A 27,562-nucleotide genomic window follows, 5' to 3' on the forward strand; every position below is an offset into this window, starting at 1 on the left:
ATTCCTGTCATCTATTATTATCAATGCATCTTGGTTGCGTGTTTGATCGATCTCCGACTGTAAAAGTTGGTAGAAAGCATCTATTTCTTCTTCTTTGGCTCTGGTTGTTGGTGCATATATCTGAATGATAGTAGTATTCACTGGACTTCCTTGTAAGCGTATGGATATAATCCTATCACTCACAATGTTGTACTTTAAGATGGATCTAGGAATTACTTTTTTAACTATGAAAGTAACCTCATTTTTCCTCACCTTTTCATCTCCGGAGTAATATACCATATGATCATCCGACTCAAAATGCCCCATGCCAGTCCATCTCATCTCTCCAATGCCTAGTATGTCAATATTTATGCATGTCAGTGCTGCATAGTATTCCAATATATGAATATATCACAGCTTCTCTATCTATTCGTTTGTTGATTGGCACTTAGGGTGTTTCCAACTCCTTGCTATTTTGAACAAAGCCGTGATTAACATAGGTGTGCATAATAGTTTTAATTCACAAAACTAATGATGTATGTTTATTGAAAGTATTCAGACAGTATAATAGTTTGTAAAGCAAACCAACATCTTCTGCATTGTGTAACCAAATACTTAGTATTAAATACCATATGTGTCTTTTCACATTAATCTTTATGCTCACACAAACTTCCAATAAATATCTACATATTAAATAATCCAAAACCCAAACTGATTGACTATTCAGTTGATTCAGACTCATGGTGACCCTCAGTGTCTGAAGATGTAAATCTTTACCAGACAATGCTTTGCATATTTCTCTCAAAATAGCTACAAACTTTAACCTTGTGGTTAGTAGCATGACTGCTTAACCTACTGTGCTGGATAATTAATAACTATGCATGAATATATACAAGTATATTTGTCATTTGGCTTCAGAAGGATTTATAACCTTGAAAACTCTATGATGTCATTTTACTGTGTCCTTCAAAATTGTAGTCAGTTTGATGACAATAGGTTTATTTTTGGTTTTAGTACTAAGTATATACCTCTTTTCTGAAATTTAAACTATCACATTTATACTAACTCTGGACCTTTTGATTTAGTAGGATAAGTGCCCAGAATCTTCATTTTTTAATGACCGCCCTATATATTTTGATATAAGTAGTCCATGATGTGTATTTTTTAAAGAAATAATTAAAACCAAACATTCTAGTCCAGCCAATATCAACAATCCAGAAACCTTAAAATGTTGTTAGCATACTTATTTATTTCATAATTCATTTGTACAAATATTCATTTAAGTACTTCATATATTGCTGTAGAGTGTATTCCAATGCAGATAGATTATAGGGTATGATAGAGATGTACTATAGGATTTACAAGGCAGAAACAGACTACCACATCTTCCTTCTTCAGAGTAGTCATCCCAACAGCCTGGTTCAGACCTCAGAGCTTAACCACTTAAGCAATAAACATCAGTGATGTAAAGTAAAGCAGCTAGTGAACCGAGAGAGGATAATTATCTCCCCACATATACCTCCAATTGTCTATTTAGTCATTCATTCAATATTTCCCATTATGCCAAATCTGCTGTTAGACATCGAAGGTGAATAACGCATACTAACTGCCTTCATGAGTTTTCAGCTTGATGGAACAGACAGATAAACAAGTTGGAAATTAAAATAGGGGTTCGAAATACAAGGAGGATAGTGGGTCACCTGTGAGACTACAAACCCAATCCTAAAGGGAAAAGGAAAGTTTATTGGATAAAGTTGTTTCAAAATTGTGACATGAGTCACATAGGTTATATTTAAGTGAAAAGGGCACAAAGATTACTCAAAACAATCGAAGTAAAGTGGGAAGAAGTTGCTCAAAACCTTTAGCACAGTGAGACTAGCATGTGTACTTATAAAAAGATGGGAGAGAGGGTGAGGAGGAATAGTAGTAAAGGGGTAGATTACCCTCTCAAAGGTTAAGGAGATTAAACTCAATCTGATATGAAATGGAAAACAAAAAAATTCAGGCAAGACAATTTTAAAAATGTCATTTATGCTTCAACAATGTATTTCTAGACATGATTCTGTGAACGGGTTATATAGGATCAACTTTGAATTAATTGTTGGAATTAATCATTGCACATTTGAACAAACCTTGAGTTTCTCCCATTCTCATCCTTGATGCCATTATTTTTTCTGTTCACAACCTGGAATATTAAATGAAAGATCCAGCCTACAAGACTTCCCTAAAAACCTGTCATTTCCTCTTGAAATTAGCCCTTTTAATTCTGAACACCTTCCGTAGGGAGATCATGCCAACTTTTTCCTTCTCTTGGTATTTGGGGCAGGAATTGTGCATACTTTCTAATCAAGTTGCCATCAAGTTCATTGCAGCTAATAAATTAAGGGAGGTATAGTTCTGTGAACTCTAGAAATATAGAATCTTTATATTTTATTATTAATTTCAATATACGTATGGTATTATTAGGGAGCTCTAGTGGCCTAGTGGCAAAAAGCTGCACTGCAGTCCTGAAGGTGTAAGGTTTGAGGTCACCAGCTGCTCCGCAGGACGGGCAGTCTCCTCCTGTGAGATTAACTGACTCCGAAACCTGCTGGAGGGTCAGCTATGGGTTGGTTTCAACTCTTCAGTACACAACAACAACAACAACAACACAGCATGGTGTTATGATTGATTGCTATTGAACCAGAACCGATCTATAGCTAACCTTATAGCAGGTATTCAGAGGCAGCAAATCACAAGGGAAACATTGCCCTTTGGGATTACAGCAAAGCTTCTTACCCTACGCCACGAGAGCGCATTAGTAGCCTCACACACCTTAATAATCTATTATGTTTATTTTAAAAGTTCTCCCCCAAACCCAAACAAACAAACTTACTCTTGCCAGGGTGATCCCAACTCATGGCTACCCTCCATCTGTTTTCCTATCCTTTTCCATGTTTATGGGAGAAGATTGCCTCTTTTACTCTTTTGGAGCAGCTGGTGTATTTGAACCTCTGACCTTTTGGATTCAGCCAAACATATTGCCCACTACAAAATTTGGGCTTCTTAGAGTTATTGAAGCCCATCAATAATACTGTTTTTTTTTTCACTTAAAATAGCTTTTTTAAGGCTATATATTAGATAGAATAGATAAGAAATAATTTCTGACAAAATGTGCTCCTTTAGTGTGATATAAATCTTTTAACTAGTGATTTTTCAGGTAAATTAGATATAGCAATTAAGCAACAATGACAAATTTCATAGTTTTCTCCCTTATTACTTTCTTTCCATAATTAACTAAAATGCTTTCCTCAGAAAACATCTTTTGATTATCCCTACAGTCACGCTATCCTGGGCACTGAAATGTAATTTCCATTAATCCTGCATTACCTTATTTTGATAACAACACTGATAAAACTGTATTTTGCTTATTACAGGCCAAAGATGTGGACCTTGGAGCCAATGTGTCTTATCGGATAAGAAGCCCAGAAGTGAAGCACTTTTTTGCCCTCCATCCATTTACAGGCGAACTATCCCTTTTAAGGAGTTTAGACTATGAAGCATTTCCAGAACAAGAAGCCACTATCACTTTTCTGGTGGAAGCCTTTGATATTTATGGAACGATGCCACCTGGTATTGCCACTGTTACAGTGATAGTAAAGGTAAGCTATGCACGTCCCTTCTGCTGGCTCACCTGCTATGGCTTTCTCTAAATGCCACTTCTATTTTTTTATACTATGCCTATAAAAGATTTTGGGAGCAGTTCATAATACGACAGTAGTACCAGGCCTAGGACATATATTTTTGAATGTGACATATTTTATTGAGAAACATCTCTATTACTTAACAAGAGATTCTAGCATTGACTGTAGTGATTTAAAGTCATATTTTCTCTGGATTATAGGTTTTATTACACAGCACCAGTACTAAGAATCTAACTGAAATTATAAATTAGAGATGCATAAGCAAAAGACATAAACAGATATTGCAACTTGAACATCAAAGATCAAGCCCACCCTCTAAGACATCAGAACCAGTATGTTTAGTTTTATTTAGAAACCAACATCTCTGGAATAAAACAATCTTTGAAGAAGATGGAATTGAGCGTAAATTCTGGCTTCACCATTTTATAGATCTAGGATTATGGGGAAAGCAGTTCTGGTGGCCTACTGAGTAATTCACTTTGGGAATTAGCTATGATTTCAACAATTTCAACTTTATTAAGTGTAACATTAATAGCAATGACTTTGAAATATTTTTTTAAAAAATATCTCTAGATTTGTGATCTCATTAACATATGATTATGGCATACATGTTTTTTATAAATTTTTTAAAATATTATTTTTTTGTGTGTACTGTCAAATCAGAACTGACTGGTACAGGAGGAGATTGACCCTCCTTTTCCAGCAAAGCATCTGGTGGATTCGAACCATGTATCTCTGGGATTGCAGTGCAGCTTCTTGCCACTGGGCCACCAGAGAGCTCTCTGGGATAGATGTTTTCAACATCTTAGATTTCTGTGATTTTTAAAGCATGTTTTAAATAAAAGAAAGTCAAGAAAAGACAACCAATTTCATCGTTTCTTAAATATGAATGTGTGCAAGGATCATTTGTCCTGCAGGTTCAGCCTTCAGATACCATCTAGGCTAGGTGCCTAGAGGAGCTAAACCAGTTCTCTCTCTCATTTCCATTAAATTCATTCTGACTTAGCTCACCCACCAGTGAGTGCCCATGGCTGGACACTGCACAGGAAGAGGTTGCCCGTTTTTCTCTCGTTGATGAATTTTAACCACATTAGAAGCATGGTCTTTCGATTAGCAACACAACTCTTTGAGGGTACCAGAGCTCCTTTATAAATAAACACAAAAATATTCCTAACTACAAAAAAAGCCTAAAAGAAAAATATATTCAGTGAATTTAAGAAAATAAGAGAGCATAAGCATGTGTAAGTTTTTAATGTCTATGCATAGATTCGTGCAATATAATTAAAATTCAGTATTTATCATGCACATACAAGTCTATCGCACAAAGAAATTAGTTGTACATTTTGTAGTCATTTGGCATTGGTAGAAATGTATCCCTAAATGGAATTGCAATTATTTGACTGAACAAATCTATTATTTGATGCTGGATATTTTGCAGGAGACCATGAGCACCTGTGTCGTTTAAATTTTGCTGCTACTGCATTTTCAAGTTTTTTTTAATTACTATAATACCTTCAAATTTCTTGTCATGTGCATAAAGCTAATGTTTAAGATGTTGCTGCACACTTTTTAAATTGACGGCCGTGCTTAGAAACACATTTGCTGTCATTTGCAGCAACGTGTTTAACAGTGTGTCCTTTAGCAGTGTTAATCTATGATAGATTGGTAAGAATTTTATGTCATTGGGGGCTTTTTGGTTACCCAAGACCTTTAGAAAAGTGTACATCTGCCTAGAATTAGGGGAAACTCTAGAATAACTGCAGTTCTGAAATAGTACTTTGGCTAAAGAGTTTTATCTTTTACAGCATAATAAATACACAATTTTATAAACAACTTTCTCATATATGCTCATTTTTATTCTAAAGTGTGAATGCATGATTGATCAAAAAAGAATCCTGTTTCTTCAAGGGTTTTCTTATTTGCTTATTTAACTGATGGCTATCTATCTATCTATCTATCTATCTATCTATCATCTATCTACCTACCTATCCTATTATCTTTTCTTGGCAATACAATGTTGACATGAAAACAACATTACAATAAATTTCAACAATATATACTTGTAGCTATATTTATTATATATTTCCTATCTTTATCATGTTTTCAAACCTATAGTTACTGAGTTTGGCTTTAGTTTAGACAATCCTCTAATCTGAGTGGTTCCTAATGATTTTTTCCATTACATTCTCTTCTACACTTGACCTCTAGCTATCTCCTAATATGGGCGTTACTGTAATTCCTTTAAAAAAGACTACCTTGAAAAAGGACCTTCTTTCACAAGTACCCACAATTACTTACATCTATTTTATGTCTCTCCATTTTAAGATATGTATCTAGTTCAGAGGTTAGGAAATTTATCTGGGGCTAGTTTAAGCTCCAGCACTTGGGAAAAATAAGCTTGCATCTGGATCTGTTTTGCTTTTTTCCTAGGGGTAGTTCCATCCTCAACAGCTATGTGAGCATCTCAGGACCTTCCAAATTGCCCTGCTCAAAGAAACAAGGATGGGAGGGTTGAGGTTGGGAGGATTGGAGTAGTGGTATATTGTTAGAATGATGAGGTGGCTTGATAGATTAAACATGTAGGGCATTTTTTACCCCTGTCTTCTGATGGCTGATCTGATACTGATATAATTGGAATAAACTGTGATTGCAAATGGTGGCAGAGTAGTGAGATTTGTTGGAAAGGTCTACACTCACTGTAACCTGTAACACTGGAGAAAAAAGTGTTAAAGAAGAGAATGAGAAACTTTTGTTTTCGGGACAGCATATAGAATACCCGTTGATTAATGCAGCCATTAGGTTGCCTGAAGCTACCCCAGGAAAAGTTATTCATGAAATATGAGGTCAGTGGACCTAACTCCTGAGGAGCTGGCTAATTGGGTGCACGCAGAAACACAGAAGGATATGGAAAGAGCAAAGCTTACCATTCTTTGGTTTCTGCTATAAGCAGTGGCAGCAAGTGTGGGGGAAAAGAATGTGGTAACTAAGATTGATAATATTAACCTTGAACAAAGTCCTACCAGGGTAGATTTATGCCTCTTAACCTCAGAATCAACCAAGAAAGGGACAGAAAAACTCATTCAGGGGCAACTGAAATTCCCCCTCCTACCTTTTGTCATCAAAGTAGTCCGGGATATAGAGAAATAGGATCAATAGAGTATTGTAACTAGAGCATATGGCAGAGAGAAAATGCATACGTTTGTGGGTCCTTATCAGCAGCTATGTATACCAACAAGTCAGAACTGACCCATAGCTGACCCTCTCACTGGTTTTCAGAGGCAGGTAATTTCATGAGAGGAGATTGCCCGTCCTTCTCCAACAGAGCAGCTGGTGGCCTCAAACTACATGCCACTGAGATTGCAGCACAGCTTCCAGAGCTCCCCATTACTAAAATGAACTGTAAGAGTGACAAATTTAGGGCCAGGGTCTGTGATTCTAAATGTTGCAAAATGGAGGTATATGTTTAGCTTGATGCAAGACCCATAGCTGCTTATAGAACAGTTGAGAATGGCACTATAAGATTCAGTTACACAACAGGATTAGCTTGATAGATTTGGTACAATCCTTCGAAGGTAAACTGCCCCTTTTTCTTTCTAAATAATAATTGCAGCGTAAACTGCCCCTTTTTCTTTCTAAATAATAATTGCAGCGCTCCAGAGGGAGCAGTTGATGATCTGATGATGCAAACCATGTTGGAATGTCTTTATGGTACTCAGAGCATGCATCCAATGATTAGCCCTCTTACAGAGATATTGACAGCAATGATATTTAAGGGAACCTTTCCCACATAGGTGCCTCAGGTAGTCTGGCTACTGGAAAACAAGGCAATAATTCAAAAAGCCATGTCAGGTCTAGTGAAATGACCTCCCCTTATGAGTTTTAGGGACACAAGGGACCTCAGGGTGATTCATAGGCAAATGGGAACAGACTATGGGGAAAAAAAAGATTTCCACTAACCGTGTGGAAACTTTTAAATAGTTATTAAAAAATGAGATGAATAACACAGACACTGACGGAGTTGAGACAAAGGTTCTATGGCAGCACTAGCAGAGATTGAGAGGGCCAGTGAAGGCTCCCTCTGTTCCCCCAGCATTGCAAAGTCCTAAACAAGGCCCAGGGACTAGGCTACCAGAGCACCTTTTGTGTTTTTCTTCTTTTGTTTTTAAATCTTCAGTGAAATAAAAGTTACAAGTCACATCCTAGGAGAATTCCCTTTTCATTCAGTTAGGCCTGTGATGGTTCATAGTGTTAAATTCTACCTTTAATCTTTGTAATTATTTAGTTTATCAGGATCATGGGGAATCATTACATAACTTCTATGTCATATGCATGACAAGGATGTGGCACTAGGGATATAATTGCCAAGGTGAGATGAGTCTTGGCTGAAAGCAGAGAGAAACAGAACTTTGTCTACTTGTGTTTTATTGACTATGCAAAGGCATTTGACTATGTGAATCACAAAAATTATAGCTAACATGGAGAAGAACACTTCTCCAGAACACTTGTTCTCCAGAATATTTGATTGTACTCTTCTAAAATCTAAACCTAGACCAAAAGGCTGTTGTACAAACAGCAAAGGAACACTGCATGGTTCAAAATCAAGAAAAGCATGTGTCAGGGATGTATCCTTCCTCTATGGTTTTTCAGTGTATTCAAGAGACTGGACTTTATTAAATAGAATGGATATCATTGACAAATGGAGAAACATTGAAGTTGTTAATGATTTCACCTTACTCAGACCTTCAATCAGCACCCATGGCACCATAAGTAAGTGAAGCACAAGATGAAGTGAATTGGGAAAACTTGCTGTCAGGACCTCTACTGACAGCCTAAGAACGTCGATGTTCATTTAGAGACTAAGATGCACCTAACCCAGGCAATGGTCTTCTCAATTACTCGGTATGCATCTGAAAGCTGGACAATAAATAAGGATGGAAGATAAAGAATTGATGCCTTTGAGTGATGATGCTGGAGAAAAGTATTGAAAATACTGTGGATTGCCAAGAGAACAAACAAGTCTATCATAGAGAAGGTAAAACTAGATCTCTCCCTGGAGGTAAAGATTTTCTAACTTTGTCTTATGTATTATGGGCATAATATTAGAATGGACAATGTCCTTCTAGAGGTTAAGGTGCGTTGGATCCAGATTATGGTCTTCACAATTACCTGCTAGGCATCAGAGAGCTGGACAATGACTAAGGATGACAGAAGAAGAATTGATGCCTTTGAGTGATGATGCTGGAGAAAAGTATTGAAAATACTGTGGATTGCCAAGAGAACAAACAAGTCTATCATAGAGAAGGTAAAACTAGATCTCTCCCTGGAGGTAAAGATTTTCTAACTTTGTCTTATGTATTATGGGCATAATATTAGAATGGACAATGTCCTTCTAGAGGTTAAGGTGCGTTGGATCCAGATTATGGTCTTCACAATTACCTGCTAGGCATCAGAGAGCTGGACAATGACTAAGGATGACAGAAGAAGAATTGATGCCTTTGAGTGATACAGGAGATGAGTCTTAAAACATACAATAGACTGCCAAGAAAACAATTAAGTCTATCTTGGCGAGGGTGTAACCAAGTTTCTTCTTGGAGACCAGGATTTTGAAGTTCTGTCTCAGATACTTTGGACACATGATCAGGAGAGACTGATCCTTGGAGAAGGACATCATGCTTGGAAGAGGGAGGGACAGCACAGGAGAGGAAGACCCTGGGTAAGATGGATTGATCCAGTTATTGGAGCATTGGGCATAGGTGTGTCAGAGTCAGTGAGACTGGCTCAGGATAGTGCAGGCTTCAGAGCTGTTGTACAGAGGGTCTCTTTGAGTCGCAGGTGACTCGATGACACATAACAACAACAAAAACGTGACTCAGAGTTGACTCTATAGCACATTACAACAATAGCATGGCTTGGGAAAGGACAAGCTCTGAGGAAAGTTACATTTGAAAGAAGACAAGTAGGAAAAGAGAGACTGCTAATGCACTGGGGTAGAGAGCCCTTCCCTATGACCTGAAGTTAAAGGCAGCTGGAAGAACCCTTACCTGGTGGTGACCACTTGGATCCACTTGATTAGCGGAAGTGAGAGGCATGCAGCAGTGAAGAAACAGGCAGGGATGGGGCATGTCTTTCAACACTGTCCACTTAGCATGATGAATGGATAAACATTGCCAGCATGTGGGCTGTCCTGTGAACAGAGTTGTGAGAATCCCTGATGCATTGACTTACTCATGTGGGGCTGAGGCTAAAAGAGCAGACCAGCTGATCTGAACACATGAAGTGTAGAATCAAGTTGGTGCTGATCTCTATTTGAACCTAGATATGGGGGGTAGGGATGAGTTGTGAGCTAGCATTGATTGCTCTAACCTGATGGTTTGCTCAGGTCTGGACTTTTTTTTAATAGATGTGGATATTCAAAGCCTCAACTGTAAATTCTTCATAGAGGCATATTTATTTCCTAAAAAAAAACTGCTTTAAAAGGAATGGGAAGATCAGAAATTGGCTGCCTGAATTGATGGGATTAAGGATTGAGGTGTAAAGTGGCTGACTTATTTGTTTTCAAGTATGTAGACAGATGATTGTAACGTGAAGGTTGATCATAGAGACATAAAAGACAATGGCTAGAAAAAACTCTAGGTGCCTTGCTATACAGTAGGACCTACTGAAAAGTTTGGCTTTCCCAGAAAGGGAGTTCGGATGACCTAGAACCAGAAGGTACATGGTTCGAAAAGATGGGAAATCTCCTCCTATATGATTTATGGCCTCTGAAAATGCACTGGGAACAGCCAGCTCTGGTGGCCTAGCAATCCTGAAGGCACATGGTTCAGATCCCTCCACCTGCCCTATGGGAGAAGGATGGCAACTCTCCTCGTTGGCGATTAACTGGCTTTGAAAACCAATGTGAGCATCAGCTATGGGTCAGTTTTGACTCGATGGTCCACAACAACAGGAAAGCACATAACAGCAATAGACCACTGTCTTTAAATTAATCCAGCTGCTTCTATCATGCCTGCCTTGCTGGAAAAGCATAACCTAATACCGACCTTTAGTTCCACTGGGGGTGTTTTCTATGCTCTGGCACACAGTTCAGATAAGCTTGCATCTGATCTCTTTGGTCTTTTTCCTTGGCTACCACCTCAACAGCTGTGTGAGCATCTCAGGACCTTCTGGATTTCCCAGCCTGAAGATAAAAAGTGGGAGATTTGGGGTTGGGAGGAATTGGAGAAAAAGTATATTGCTAGAATGGTGGGGTGGTAGATTTAGCGCTGGGGCATTTTTGACCCCTATGTTATGATTGGTGATGTGTCCTGTAGAACTCCGGTATAGATTGTGTTTTTCTTCTTGAAGTACTCAAGAGCAACGGTGTCTCTTTGGAGACTAAGGTGCGCCTGATACAGGCCATGGTCTTTGCAATCACTTGTTATGCACCAGAGAGCTGGACAATGACTAGGGAGGACAGAAGGAGAACTGATGCCTTTGAGCTGTGGTGCTGGAGAAGAGTATTGAATGTACCATGGACTGCCAAGAAAACAAACAGATTCATCCTAGAGAGGGTTAAACCAGGCTACTCCTTGGAGGCAAAGATTCTGGGGCTTCGTCTGACATACTTTGGACATGTTGCAAGGAGAGACAGGTCTTTGGAGAGGGACATCATGCTGGGTAGAGTAGAGGGACAGTGCAGGAGGGGAAGACCCTCTATGAGGTGGATTGATTCAGTGAGTCAGGTAATCGGGATGGCTGTGTCAGAGGCAATGCGATTGGCACAGGATAGAGCAGGGTTTAGGGCTGTTGTACATAGGGTCGCTATGAGTTGCAAGCGACTCAATGGCACATAACAGCAACAACAACATGTTATGATTGCTCATCAGGTACTGATATTTCTGGAATGGATCATTATTGCAGGTTAGCAGTAGGGCATTAGGGCTACCTATGTGTTAATTTTAGACATGTTCAATCTACTTTGTTCCCCCCAAGTTGAGGTGAACATTATAAATTTTATAAGTTTATAAACATAAATTTTCCAGGTAACTTCCCGTCTCTTGATCACTCAGGGTATGATTACCACAAGCACAACTTGAAAGCCCTTTTGTTTGCTACCAGGCCTCATAAAAATGTCATATTTGTTTATTTTGATGGAAAGAACAGAGTGCAATTCTCATGTCTCCACAAATGCAGATCTTTCCCAAGCTTGCAAAATTTCTGCTATTGTTCTCTTTACTTGGAGTACGCACAAGCTGTTTTGCTGATAACATAACTGCATAGTATTTGCTGTGAAATATGTTTTAAGAGTCATCACAAAGAAAGCATCTTAAGAGCTTTCTTTGAGAATTATCAGACCTAACTTTTTCATTTAAAAAGGAAAGGAGGGGAATGATCAAGTGTCTAATATCTAGTCCATAAAAGTTATTTAAAATTGGAGCGGAAAACATTGAATGTTTGGGAGACGTTCCTAGAATAGAAGGAAAACAATTTATTGCAGACACCTGCAAAGAATAATATTCATTTCAAGTTTCAAGGATGTAATACCACTGATCATATATATTACATGCATCAAGGTTGAAAACGTTTTATAGATCACTGAGGAAATAAAGCCTATTTCTTAATTATCTCTATTAAGTAGCTACAGTAATTGAATTTGCAATGACAGTAAATTAGATGTGAGGGATAATTTTTTGAAAATAAGAATCTAATTGTTACCTAAAAGTTAATTTACTTCTTTTTCTCATGTGCACATGGTACCTTCTCCAGAATTGATCATATACTAGGCTACAAAGCAAGCCTCAATGAATTAAAAAACATTGAACTTATACAGAGTATTAAGCCAAAGAGAAATCTAGTTTTACAAAGTTACAATGTAACATAACTAAGAAAATAAAAGACATGTAAATAGCAATATAACATTTGAAAAGATCCATAGGACATATCCAAGAGAAACAGGACTTTTGTGACTTCACAAGTGGTAATTTTGAGTAGAACATCTGCATCGGTGTTGAACAGGGAGGGGACTTATCTGTGAATGAAGAAGTCTGGAATCACTGTTGGTTTTGGCTACCTGTCTTAGAGGATACCGATATGAAAGTAGACACATATGTTGAACTTGTTGTGAAATACACTTCTCAATGATGGAGATAAAAATTCCTCTACAGGAATTTAGAATATTGCTAGAAAAGCATACATCAATTCAATCATTTCTACATGTACCATTCAGTACCACTGAGTAAGTTTTCAAGATGTTGCAACAACTCTCAGCTCCTTCCATAGACTGTTCTCTCTCATTAACATACTGTCACTGCTCCCTAAATTTTCTTGAGCTACTGTTATTTTTGACCCCTGATAAAGACAGATCTTGAATGAACATAAATTTCAAGACAGACATCCTCTCCTATTTAAGCAATATTCTTGCCTGGACATGCTAGAAGGAGGGGCCAATCCCTGGAGAAGGACATGATGTTTGGTTAAGCCAGCATGCTTGACTAGTGAAGAAAGGAAAGAACTGCATCAAAATGATTGATGCAGTGATTGCAAATACAGCAGCAAAAGTGAGGATGTACAGGACTGGGCGACATTTCCTGGTGTGGGACATCAGGTTGCTGTGAATTGGAAATAGTTTGAGGAGCCTTAACAACAACAACAAAAAATAACATTGATATTTTTTTATATTGGTTTGCTTACAAAGTTTATATACACTATTTCACACCATTGTTCATTCATGTTGTGTTTCATACAATCATTCCCATTCATTTTGTTTTATAAAATTAATCACCATTGGACTATGTCCACTACTACTCTGTCTTTTCAGGTCTCCTCCAGATCTTTCCATTTCCCTTACCTGCCTCACCATATTCACCAAATTGTGCAGCCCTCCCCCTTAGATCCCTATACATGTTTTACTAGTTATTCTTCTATTTTTGCAATCAGGAAATATATTTTATATATAGTTTAAAATTGTTGTTGTTATGTGCCGTTGAGTTGCTTGTGACTCATAGTGATTCTATCTACAACAGCTCTGAAACCTGCTCTATTCTGAACTAACCTTATTCTCTCTGACCAACCCACCCCCATTATCTGAGTCACTGAATCAATCCATCAAATTAAGGGTCTCCCTGTCTGGCACTGTCTCTCCACCCTCCCAACCATGATGTCCCTCACTAAGGACTGGTCCCTACTTGCAGCATGCCCAAAGTATGTCAGAAAGAGCTTCAGTTTAAAGTTGTTTCAGAAATATTTCTGAGTACATCCAACCTCCATGACTCCCAAAAGCCTACAGTATGTAAGAATTTGAAATTCTTTTTTACTCTTTTTTTACATAAGTTTCTTCCATAGAATTTTTTATCAAAAAGTCATCTTTATTGAAGAACTGTTTTACTTGTTGTGTACTGTCAAGTCAGAACTGACCCGTAGCTGAGCCTCGGCAGACTTTCAGAGGCAGTTAGCTGCAGCGGGGGGGGATTGCCCATCCTTCTCCTGTGGAGCAGCTGGTGCCCTCAAGCTTATTATATTGTTGCTGCCGTGGTGGAGGGTAGCATGACTTACAGCAACCCTATGAACAAAAAGCCTGAAGCCCCTCTACAACTACTGACATTTATCATAAGCCACAAATAAACAGAGTATGGTGACCTAGTGATATGAAGCACCTTTGCAAAATTAAAGGCACACAGTTCTAATCCGCAGGCTGCTCCATGGGCTGGGCAATCTCTCCTCACATGATTGATTGATGAATTGTGTTGTTGATGATATGTACCATCGAGTTGGAATCAGCCCATAGCTGACCCTCCAGCAGATTATCAGAGACCGTTTAAAAGCATGGGAGGAAATTGCCCATCTTTTTCCCATGGAGTAGCTGGCAGATTTGAACTGTTTGCATTTAGGTTTGCAGTGTAGCTCCTTACCAACAACATAGCTATGGGTTGGTTCCAGTCTTACAGCACACACAAACAACAGAGCACTGAGGCCTATCTTGTTTAATTTAACTAAACTCCTTGCTGTACTTTGTAATCTATTAATTAATTTCACTTTTGTATTAACAATTATTCATTTCTATTTTCCCTACTTAATTATAGGTTCCATTTCAGCAGTCACTAGCCCTTTCTTTACTGCCACCAGGTTCATGCCTAGCACCTAGAGTGTTGTCTGACACACAGTGGCAGGCCAATCAATATTTATGATATTGAGATCCAGTGTGTAAACTTTGCTACTTATGACACAGCATTATTTTCCTAACTTCAGTTTCACAAACCCTACTCCACAAACTGCAGGTTAGCTCCAAATTCAGAAATCAGATAATTAAATAATACATGATAACTCAGAAATGAGATCATGAAATAAAACTAATAAGTAGCTAACAAATAATCTTGAAGTGAGCATTTAAATTTTAAAAAAGTCGAAGTGATTGAGAGAAGTTGAAGATTTATGTTAAGAGGACCCCAAGCTAAATAGAAAAGATTTCCTTCCATTGGAGACGTGACCTTATTTGACCCACTATGCAGAAACAGAAATCAAAAGAGAGAAGATGACAAGTGAGGGAAAGTCACAGTGGGTGGGAAGACAAGCAAACTAGCAGAAGACAGATAATTTGAGAAACTGTAATAAGGACAACAGAGGGTGTCTGGTAGCAGGAACACAACTTGTAACAGGCAGAGGAAAAATAGATGTGTAATGTGCCAAGGAAGAGAGCTATCAGCTCAATAAGCCTTAAGGGATTTGGAGGGCAAGGCAGCCAAACAGTTCAACTTTCCGGGGAGTGCTTATGCCAGACAGTGTACAGAGTAGCTGAAGCCACTCCACTGGCTGCTTCTTACCATCTGTTTCCTCAGAGAGGCATGAGTGTAAGAAGGGCCAGCATTTTGCATATTCAACATATTTTCACCCCCTTTGTAAAAAAATGATCAGAGTATAACTTCTTTTCTGTTAGAAAAAAATTTCTTATCACGAATTGATTTCTCTTTTTGTTTTCATCTAGTGTATCACCAAATCAAAATTGTAAACGTGAATTTCTCCCTTTTTTTATGCGTGTGTTAGTTCAACTTGTGGTTATCTTTTTAAGACTGCTTACATACGTCTACTTTGTGCACTGAAAAACTAGACATAGTTTCTGTGATTATATTAGATATTAATATAGAAAAGAAGGGAAACTCTTTTCCATATCTTCATATTTCATTTTGTGCTAGAAGCTAACAAGGCTTACTAGTGCATTGCTGCTTGCTTTTAAGAACATGGTCATTTTCTAGTAGTGTGCCAGTTGTGAAGTCTGGTAACAAAATGTAAACATGAACGCTAATATTTTATTCACACTAATAAAGTTACAACCACAGTAAACAAGCTATTAAGTGGTTTAATGATAATTTTTTTTAAGGACTGATGAGGACATATTTCTTTTTGCCAATACTGCCCTCTAGTGAAATAATAGGCAACAGTGTACTTTTTTTAGGAGCATGGTTGGAAGGTACTATCAAGTCGCCTGTGACTCATAGCGACCCTATGCACAATGGTGCACAATGGTTTTTAATTTGGCCCTATACTGCATCAAGTACACTGTTTCTGACACACTTGCACCTATTACGCTAGTCACTTTGTTAATCCGTTTCATCCTGGGTCTTCCTTTCCTGTGCTATCCCACCACCTTTCCAAGACTGAGCTTCAAAATCCTTGCCTGCAGAGAACAAATTGCTTTCACCCTCTCCAGAAAAGACGTATTTGTTCTCTTGGCAGTCCATGGTATGTTCACGACACGTCTCCAGAACCACAACTGAAGGCATCATTTCTCCTGTCAATCTCATTCATCGTCCAGCTCTCTGATGCATAGCAGTTAATTGCAAAGACCATGGTCTGGATCAGACTCACCTTAGTGTCTAGACTGACATCTTTGCACTTCAGCACTCTACAGAGGTCTCGCACAGCAGATTTTTCTAATCTAATTTGTGTTTTGATTTCCTGACTTCTCGTTCCAAGACTGTTGATTGTGGAACCAGTCAAGCTGAAAATGTTAACGACCTCAGTCTCTTCTTCATCTATCATAGTGCTGCCAATTGGTCCAGTGGTGAGAATCTTTGTTTTCTTAATGTTGAGCTTCAATCTATATTGAAGTCTACAGTCTTTGACATTCTGCAGTAGATGCTTCAGACCCTTCTCAGTTTCTGTAAGCGAGGTTGCATCATCTGCATTATGCAAGTTGTTGCTATGTCTTTCCTCCAATTCTGATGCCACATTCCTCCCCATAAAAACCAGCCACCTGAATGATTTGTTCCACATATAGATTGAAAAGTTATATGGACAAGACTCGTCCCTGACACACTCCTTTCCTGATTTTGGACCATGCAGACAGTGTTTTCAGTGTTTTCTTGCTCTGTTCTGACAACTGCCCTCTGGTCTAAGTACGATTTGGTGAGCACAATTAGGTGTTCTTCAATTCCCATTCTTCTAAGGCTAGCCATAATTTGTTGTGATCTACAACAATGCCTCACTCTTAATTTTTTGCATAATGGAATAATTGTAGTTAAGCAGATTTATGTATTTTTTTTCTTCAGATATCCTTGGGAGTAAATATAATAAAGTATTGATTATGCTCACTGGCCTTGCATTTCAGTGTTTTCTTACCTGAAATAATGTATGGTGGAAAAACTATGTGTTACTAGATAAAGATCTTAACCAACAGAAAAGATTGTAGCTGTAAAATGTGGACATGAGCCACAAAAAGAAATATTACTGCAACAACTGTATTGATGAATTATTTCTTATTTTGTAAATTATATGCAAAAAAAGAGGGAAGTAATCCCAATCTGTTAAAGTTGTTAGGTGTCATGGTTGAATTGGGTGATACTCCCAGGGGGTTTTAGAAGCTGCAGTTGTGTGGGAGGGGATTGCAGATGGTAGATTAGAATCATGTGCCTTTAAATTGCCAGTATGGCTCCTTGCCCTCTAGATTACACAGTTCCCTAATCTATCTATTAATGTTGTTGCTATGTACAATGGAGTCAGCACCCTCCAGAGGCCTTTTAAAGACAGTTGATCACTCAAGAAGAGATTGTCCATCTGTCTTCTGCAGAGGAGATTTGAACTGCATGCCTTTGGTATTGCAGTGCAGTTTCTTACTATTAGGCCACCAGAGCGCCTTAATCTAGTAATGTTGTTGTCTTATGCCTTTGAGTCAGAACTGACCCATACCTGACCCTGAAGCAGGTTTTCAGAGACAGTAAATCTCACGGGAAGACATGACCATTCTTCTTCCACAGAGCAGCAGGTGATTTCGACCTGTATGCCTTTGGGATTGCAGCACAGCTCCTTACCAGTAGGCTAACAGAGCCCCCTGTCTATTAATGGTCTCTTGTGATTTATTACAGTCTTAGCCTGTTGGCAAGTCACAATGTGAGGTTTTATTATCAAATAATCTATGCATAGATCTAATGAATGTCTTAGCCTGTTGACAAGTCACAATGTGTGGTTTTATTATCAAATAATCTATGCATAGATCTAATGAATGTCTTAGACTGTTGACAAGTCACAATGTGAGGTTTTATTATCAAATAACATATGCATAGATCTAATGAATGTTTCCTCTGAAAAAAACCCCTAAAAACCAGTTACTTGACACTATTAATGACTATATTAATAAAGGTGGGAAAGCACATGTCATATTTTTCTAAAGACTCATATTTTTAAATATGCCTTTTATTATTTTCATTTTAGCCTGAAAACAAAACAAAATGAAGAAGAAAAGCAATCCATGTAAGCATATGAAATGACAGGAGAGAGAGAGAGAGAGGGGCAGTGAGAGAATCACAATGTTGGGCTCTTTTTTATCTCTCAGCCTTTGTAATTTTGGGGTGTAAAAAGATTTCTGCCATTTTAGTTACAAGATTCACTCATTAAATTAATTGGAACTCCTGAAAAGAACAGGGAATGTTTTGCAAGCAAATGTGTTCTCGCTTTACCCTCTGCCTGGATCCTGAAGATCAATACCCTACACTGCCCTCATTAGAGAGAAGTAAGGCTTCCCAGCGTGCTGTTCCGTTCATTCATTGCTCACATTCTGAAGTTTATAATTTATAAAGGAAACACTTTTCTTTCCATGAAGGGGATTATGAATACTACATACCAAAACAAACAAAAATGATTTCTTTTTCACTTTTATTTCTAGTTCAAGACCTCTTTCTTCTTAAAGTCTGCAGGCTTATTCGTATTCACAGCTCAGAAATTATCTCCATTGTGAATATAAAAGCAAGCTCATTGGAGTGTAATAGATAATTATTCCAACCTCTTTAAAAAAGAGTTTGTGATCAGTTAATTAGTGTATTTCTAATTTACCTTGTACCAGGGAATTGTTGTATCAGAGTAAATAACAACACAATTTAGAAGAACTTTTGTGGATGTTTGTTTGTTTGTTTGTTGGTTGGGGGGTGTGGTTTTGTTTTAATTGCAAGTGAGAAAAAAATGATGTTAGTAATGTTTGTTTGTTTGTTTGTTGGGGGGTGTGGTTTTGTTTTAATTGCAAGTGAGAAAAAAAATGATGTGAGTAGAAGGAACTGATAATTAGAAATTTAGCTGAGAGCCAAATCTGTTGACCTAAGTACTCAACACACTGCTCACTGTAATGATTTCTAAAACAGCTCTCCTGACCTAGTAGTGAAATGCTGCGTTGCAATTCCAAAAGCACGCAGTTTGAATCCACCAGCTGCTCCGCCTAAGATTGCCTGTCCCGCCAACCTAAAGACTTTCAGGTTCAAATCCACCAGCTGTTCTGCAACAGAAAGATAGGCAGTCTCCTCCCATGCAATTTACTGCCTCTGAAAACCTGCTTGAGGCTCAGCTATGGATCAGTCTCGACTCAATGGCACACAAAAATAATCAACATGGTAATGAGTACTACTTACTGAAGGGGGAAAAAGCACATTCACAATTCTTCATAAAGAAGAAAATGACTCAAAAATAATATTGCTCTAAGGGCACTTAGTTTATAATTTTGCCACATTTTGTTATTGTTATTGTTGTTGTTAGGTCCTGTTGAGTAGAGCACAACTTAATGCCAACCTATGGACAAAATACCTGAACCCTTCTTTATAACCATTGTAATTTCTCACAAGCTTTGGGTATGTTGTTAGGAGGGACATGTTCTTTGGAAAAGGCATCATGCTGAGAATGTGGAGGGTTAGTGTGAGTAAACCACTCACAAAGACGGACAGATGGACGGACACTGTCTGCAACAGTGACCTTGAGGCTGTTGGAGATTTCAGGGCTACACAGGCCAGCATAAGATTTCAATCTGTTATTATAGGGTTACTATGATTTGGAGTGGAATTGACGGCATCTGTAAAACAACAACCTCCTTTATAGAACCAGACTGCCATATGTTTCTCCAGCATTGCAGCTGTGGAGCTGGTCTATATGTATCCCTGTACTTTCATATTAGCACCCAAGTGCTTAACCACGGTGCCACCAGGGCTCCTATTTCTGTCTATAATTAAAACGAATTTTGTGTGTATTTATTAGAGTGCAATGAAAACATCCTCTTATAATTTTTCTTTCTTAAAAAGCCTCAAAGGATATTTCACGGTATTTGAAATGTTTCAGTCATGACCCTATATAAAATATTTTGTAGTCTTCAACAGAAACAAATAGCTTTTTAAAAGAACACTAGAAAACAGACAATCAAACAAGATTATTTTCTCCAGCTGTCTCATAGAAGGATGTTTGTTGAGAAATTCGTTCCTATTTTTTTCCAATGTTTAAAACTTTAACAACAGGTAGTTACAAGTAATTTAGAGACTTTTTTCTTTTTCTAATAAGCATTCCTTTAGTTTCTGGAAGGTGTATTTTAGTGGTTGACAGGACTGCTTGCTAGACTGGAGTAGTTTTAGTTGATAATGTACATTAATATTTGATAGGAACTCTAGCAATTTCCTGTCGTTGCCAGTGTGAAGTGAGGGTAATGGAATTGAGAAGAATGGGAGTGACAGTGGCAAATGGACTGTATGATATGAAGAGAAGGAATAGTTCTCATAACCATGTCTCTAACGTCGTTTGAACTGAAGAACTAAACTCATAATTATGTTTTACAGGATATGAATGACTATCCTCCAGTGTTTAGTAAGCGGATCTACAAAGGCATGGTGGCCCCAGATGCAGTGAAAGGTACTCCCATCACAACTGTGTATGCTGAAGATGCAGACCCTCCGGTAAGCAGAAGACATTGATTAATACTCTAAACTACAAGGAGGAAACTTTTAACACCCTTATGTGACTCCATTTCCAGGACAACAATGGAGCCTTATATCACTCTCATACATTTTGTTCCTTCTTGCTAATTTTATCTGTAGTGAAAGAAACATTTCTATAGTTATTCATGATTTTAGATAATCATGGACTTGCTTTTTTTTACTATCATGCAGAATTCATTATCATTTTAATACATGTGGAATTATCGATCTACATTTACAGTTAACATCGTTTGGATTCTTTATTTAGAACCAAGTAAGCCTAGTTTTCGCCAAACGTACACAGTTTGATTCCACCAACTTCTCTGCTGGGGAAATATGGACAGTCTCATTCTGTGTGATTTACAGCCTCTGAAAACACACTATAGGGTGAGCTGTGAGTGAGTTCTGCCTTGATGGCCATGAGAGATTATACCCAGGTGTTTTCAATCTTAATAATATACAGCTATTCTATTAACAAACCTAAATCAGTATATATCATATTTGTATCAACATTCATTATTTTTATCTAAAGTTTTGTCTGTTATTCTGTAATATATTTGACTGATTTTTTTTTTATTGCACGGAATTCTGTCTCTTTTAATAGCCTCAAATGTCCTTCTAATACAATAAAATGATATGAATTTTCCTTAATAATATTTTCTTAATGTATTAAAACTGTGTCTAGGAATAAAAATATATCTATAAAATTGCTCTTTATAACCACATTGAGTATTCTATAAATATTAATTCTTTGTGTGTAGCAAGTAATTGAATCAGGTGTACCTTAGTCTTCAAACTGACATCAATGTTTTTAAGTATTTTGGAGAGGATTCTGAATAGTCGACTTGCCCAATACAATATGTCTCCTGATCTCCTGACTGTGATACCAAGGGTATTGATTATTGATTCAAGCAAAATGAAATAATTGAGAATTTCAATCCTTTCTCCTCTATCATGATCCTGTCTATTGACCCATTTGGGAGGAATTTTGTTTTCTTAATGTTGAGATGTAAGCCATACCAAAGACTGTAGTCCTTGTTCCTCTACAGGAAGTGTTTAAATCTTTCTCACTTTCATCAAGCAAGGTTGTATCATCTGCATAACACTGGTTGTTGATGAGTCTTCCTCTGATCCTGGGCCACGTTTATCTTCATAGAGTCCAGCTTCATGAAGTATTTGCTCGGCATAAAGATTGAATAGTTATGAAGAAAAGATATATCCCTGATGCACTGTCTCCCTGATTTAAAACCATGCAGTGTTCCTTTGCTCCATTTAAGCAGTAGCTTCTTGAGCTAGGTATAGATTCCACATGATTCTAGAAGATTATAAATAAAAGTAAGATAATTAAACATTTTGGAGCTGTAAGAAAAAAATCTTGAATTGTAAAAGAAATGATACAGATGTTCTATTTTTTACTGCCAGTATGAATCCTAATTAGCTGTGGTGGCTTTGTGGTAAGAAGTTATGTTATTAACCCAAGGGAACATAGTTCAAATCCACCACCAGATTCATATGAAAAAGATGGAAAATCTCCCCCTAGATGATTTACAGACTCTGAAAGGCTGCTGGAGGGTCAGCTATGTGTCGGTTCCAACTGAAGGTACATAACAACAACAATAAAAATCATATTTCTTCAGTGCTGTTTATTTAATAAAATGTAACTGAAAATAATAACATTCTTCAGCTTCAATACTGACAAATGATAGAAAGTCAGTTGTGGATGTAAAGTCTTTAAAAACAATAATGTTAATATGAAAGTGGTGACCTTTAACTCAGAAATGAGTATGTGAAGTTGCCTTTGAAACTGACATATTATTACAACTTGGAAAATATGATGGGCAAAATTTCTTCATCTTGAACATACCAGTCAAAACGGTGAATGTGAAATTGGTGACTTGTCTGCTAGCTTTCGGAAGTACAAAATACTTTGCAATTAGGATAGGCATTTATTTCTATTCCACACATAAGCTTAGAGCAGCAACCCATGGTGGCTAACAGGCTAACAAGTTCTCTTCTCAATAAACATAATCTTTCGAGAAAGACAAACCTGCAAATGAGATGATTTTGCACTAAACAAAATGAACATAAATGATCTGGCATTTTTAACATACTCACACTTCTGAGACACTTTTATTAGCAGAAAATGTAGGTGTTATGTTCAATAGCCTTGGTTAGCAGAGATGATGCAAGTGACACTGCAGTACATCCATGTGAGTCAGATCTAAAAATCTTAGTATGGATAGTGACTCTCCACATTTGGTCCCTGTAACCTTGGACTTGACTTGACATTCAGATCACCCCGACTGTAGGAGACAAGTTTTCTCAGACTACTGTTTGTGTGAGGAAGTTAAATTACTTACACAGAACATTTATCTGGAGACAAGCCCCTGTTTTCACACCTTAAAACTCTTCTACCAAGGTTTAGCAGTCTCAAATGTCATGCTTCCTTGGAACAAGTTTTCAGTTTTGCATTCCCAGTAGTAGTTTTGACATTTAATATATCCGATACTGGCTTTTCATCTGATGAGAGGTGGATGCCACCACTTAGTTTGGAATATTGAGCATGCTTGTTTCATTTACATGTGAGAAAGAATTGGCAATCTACTTTCCTTAAGGTTAAAGCTAGAAAACCCAGTAGGTCAGTTGTTCGTTCCTCCTTGGCATAATTTAAGAGTCAAAATCAATTCAATAGTACTAACAATAGCTGTATGTTCATGTAGTGAGTGAATATTTGGTCATACTCTTGATTCTTGAAGCAATAACAATGTTTTAATGTGCTGCTAACTCAAAGGCTGTGTGTGTCTAGGGCAGTAGGAATGTACCAACATTTCCACTGGCAGAAAAATAGACATTCTCCTCCCATTACAATTGACTGTTCTGGAAACTGGATAAAGAGTCCTTATGGATAAGAACATACTCAAGAGCAGTGAGAGAAAGATTGTTCAGCATTGAACATTTGAATTGTGCTCCAAACTGACTTCTTTACGTTACTATATAGTCATCATTTTGAGCATGTTTTCATGGGGAGAAAATAAGTTTTTTTGAAAAGGACATCGTAATTGGAAGCAGAGGGTCAGTAAAAGAAAGGAAGACCCTCCACGAGATGGAATGCCTACAAATATTGCATAAAACCAATACTGTAAAAATTGAAGGATAACTCGTAAAACATGTACAGAAATTCAAAGTGGGGTTGGGAGGAGTGGAGTGGTGGGGACAGGTAGGGGTGAAACCACAGGACTGCACAGTTGGGTGGGTGGAGGGAGAAGGGAAAGCAAATGGGAAGGATCTGGGCAGAAAGACAAGAGTAATGAAGGGCAAGGTCCAATGGCGATTAATTTTTTTAAAATATAATGCATAAGACTGATTATATGAAATACAATGTAAATGAATAATAGTGTGAAACACATTGTATATTTGTATAAACATTGTAAGGATAAAATGTGTTTTGCCATATTTTTGCTCAATTAGCTATAAACATTTAATAATTCTAGAAAAAAATAATTTTTGACCCCATATCATTCAGACGTACCATGTCAATTTCTCTGTTTGAGATTGTAAACATTTTCTTATCAGTGCATGTTTATTTAGAGGTATCTCTTACAGACTTATTGAGAAAACTCTGGTGATGTATAATCCATAGGGAGGTACAAAAGTGATGCCTTTATAGTGGTTCAAATTCATCAGTCACTCTTTGAAAGAAAGAGGAGCAGCCTCCTCCCCATATGATTTACAGCTCTGAAGACTCACTGGAGGCTCAGCTATGAGTTGGTTCCTACAACGAAGCAATGTCTTTGATTTTTACTTCTACCCTAGGCTACAAGAATTGTTGAAGGCAGTGATAGAGATTTATTTCAGTTTATAGTACCACCTGTAATGTTAAAAACCTTCCTGTTCACCTGTAATGATAAAAATTTATTTCAGTTAATATTTCCACCTGAAATGTTCAAAACTTATTTGTTTAAAACTTGCCTATTCGTCTGTAATGATCAAAATTTATTTCAGTTTATATTTCTACTTGGTATTATACTTTTGTCATCCACTTCCGAAGTGGCTTGCCTCCGGAAACTCTATGTATGAACAGTGCTCAGGCCTTTCTTTCATAGGGTCGCTATGAGTCATCTACGATTCAACAGCACCTAACAACAACAATATACTTAGTAGTCTAATAGTAAACACTTGCAAAATAATTGAATAAGTTAGTAAATTAATGTCTATTTAGCACAATTCAAGAAAGCACAGGGTATTAAGCACTAAAGTGCTGAACAAAAGGTTGACAGTTCAAATCCCCGAGCCACACTGAGGGAGAAGGATAGGGCAAGTAGGCATCAGAGAGATCTACAGCAAAGAAACTATATGGTGCAGTCCTACTCTGCCCTGTAGATTCCTCTGAATCAGAATTGACTTGATGACAGTAGATTTTTGGGATCACGATGAAAATATATGCGTCAAAGCCTTAAAAATTTATTTATGTGAGACTGGGCAAATGTTTTAATCCTCCTAGGCCTTGATTTGGGAATTTGTGGTTTGGAAGAATGAAATAAAGCAGTGCAGATATAATAGTAAACAACTTCTGCCTTCTCATCAGAACTTACTTTTTAGAAAGAATTATTACTTTTCAGCAATTATACTTTCCATCTCTATGAAATTGGCCTCATCTTTTTCAAGTCATCAGGTTTCTTTGGAGTGAGACAAGAGCCACCTATTCTAGACTAGAAAAAAGCAAGAACAAAACCCTTTGAAGTATCACATGGAGACATTGGGTAAGGTTTAAAAGCCAGGAGACCATGGAGGCTGAATATAAATTAAGAATTATAAAATGCATGTAGTGCAAAACTATAGTACTCTAGAGGGAGAAAAAACCCAACAACCTTCTAGGGAATTTTATTTTCCTACTGAATTAAGGCTGTTAGGACTTTTATTTTCTGCCTTGCTTTTGTGACAGCATTGACATTATGTAGTTCACAGGAGACATGGGTAGTGAATGACTGATCACTTTGGATATTAAAAATTGCTAACCTTTTCTTTCTGCTCACCGGAGACTTCTCATTCCAAACTTTCACAAAACAAAACTGCAAGTGTAATTTTCATTTGCATATTTCTTATTCTTTCTGAAACGACAGGCCAAGCCCCTTGATACAGGATTTCTCTTTGTAATCAGAGTAAATACTCAAAAGAATAGTGTTCTTGGTGAGCACAAGCATGTGAAAGAATGGTCATAAATAAATGCAATTCATGTTTTGCTCATTTCCAGGAGAGAGAAGTATGAAGAACTCAGGAAAACTTAGCGTTTAATATTTTCTCTGTTGTTCACACTTAATGTATCTTAGGAATTTAAAAGATTAAATCAGGCAGTAAGTGGAACATGTTTATTCTTACCAATTTTGATAAATATTCCTCTCTGCATGTGTTGTTTCTGAGTACCACTGAATCAGAGCCAACACATCTTTCTCCCACAGCTGCCGGTGGATTCAAACTTCATACCTTTGTGTTGGCGGCCCATTTCCTTACCACAAAGGCAACCAGAGTTCCCTTTTGCATTTATGTATATGTTGTTGTTGTTGTTAAGTGCCATTGAGTCATAAACGACTCATAGCAACCCTATGAACAAAAGACCTGAGCACTGTTCATAGGGTTTCTAAAGGAAAGCCATTTAGGAAGTGGATGCCACTCCTGTTTTCAAGCTTTTTTCAATGGGGGAGCCCCACCAGACATTGTCCACTATGTATAACCATTTATCACATTAGTATCATAATGTTTCGCATCACAGAAACCACTAATTACCTCTCTACAGCAAATGGATAGACCAGTGCTATCCCGCTCAACCTCATTGCCAACTAGTAAGAACTGACCTGCAGTGGATCATCTTAAAGGGTTTTCATAGACTGTAAATACCTCTGTACAGCAATTGGACAGACAAGTGCTATCCTACTCAACCTCATTGGCATCTAGTAAGAACTGACCCGCAGTGGATCAACTTAAGGGGTTTTCAGAGACTGTAAATAGTGCCAAAAGAGATTGTCAAACTTTCTTCCATAGAGCTGCAGGTGGATTCCAACGACCAGAGAGACTCTGTCTTTGAGCTAAAAGCACAACTCCTTAAGGACTTCACTATCAGAGCTCCCTTATATAGAGTATATTGACAATGTATTTTTATATTCTGACCTGACTTAAGGCGGAATAATAATCCCTGAGGTAGAATAAGAGGTAATAATTGTTATGCATTTAATTAAACCTCCAATGTCTTTGTCTACATATTACAATTGTACCTTATAAATAAATGAGATCCTAACTCATAATGGAACTCACTAATGTAGAAAGGGAAATTATTGTTTCTTTTCTGGGATTTTATTCTGAAGATAGTTGGAAGTAGAGACTTGAGCATATTTGCATTAAAATATTTCTATTTGAGACAGATAGGAATGCTGCCTCATTGAGTTATGGATATGTGGATGTTATTTCAACTGAAGAATAGTTTTCTAATAGTAAAGGCAGACATGGGAAGATGGTACTTTTGGGACTATATTTTATTTCCTCAAGGAACTGAAGAACAAATTCAAACCTCGAGTTTCTATAATCAAGGATGCTTTCGGCAGAACGTTAAATGATCCCGGAAGGATTAAAAGAAGATGGAAGGAATATACTGAGTCACTGTATCAAAAAGAATTGGAAGACACAGAAGAATTTCATGAAACAACATATGAGCAAGAGCCTATG

The 27,562-nt window shown here is 37.5% G+C and overlaps 1 protein-coding gene across 1 annotated transcript in view; it reads left to right on the forward strand.

Moving 5' to 3' along the window:
• The window catches only part of PCDH15 (protocadherin-related 15), a 454,971-nt gene that overhangs the window by 217,953 nt on the left and 209,456 nt on the right, over positions 1-27,562 (forward strand). Inside the window, exons 17-18 of the mRNA XM_006880391.1 lie at positions 3,396-3,620; positions 20,711-20,827. Coding sequence (XP_006880453.1) covers positions 3,396-3,620; positions 20,711-20,827 — 342 coding nt within the window. The remainder of the gene's footprint in view (positions 1-3,395; positions 3,621-20,710; positions 20,828-27,562) is intronic.

The sequence above is a fragment of the Elephantulus edwardii genome, unplaced genomic scaffold (genome assembly GCF_000299155.1).
Source record: "Elephantulus edwardii isolate Elephantulus edwardi_28Jun2011 unplaced genomic scaffold, EleEdw1.0 scaffold00007, whole genome shotgun sequence".
Classification (NCBI taxonomy): Eukaryota; Metazoa; Chordata; class Mammalia; order Macroscelidea; family Macroscelididae; genus Elephantulus; species Elephantulus edwardii.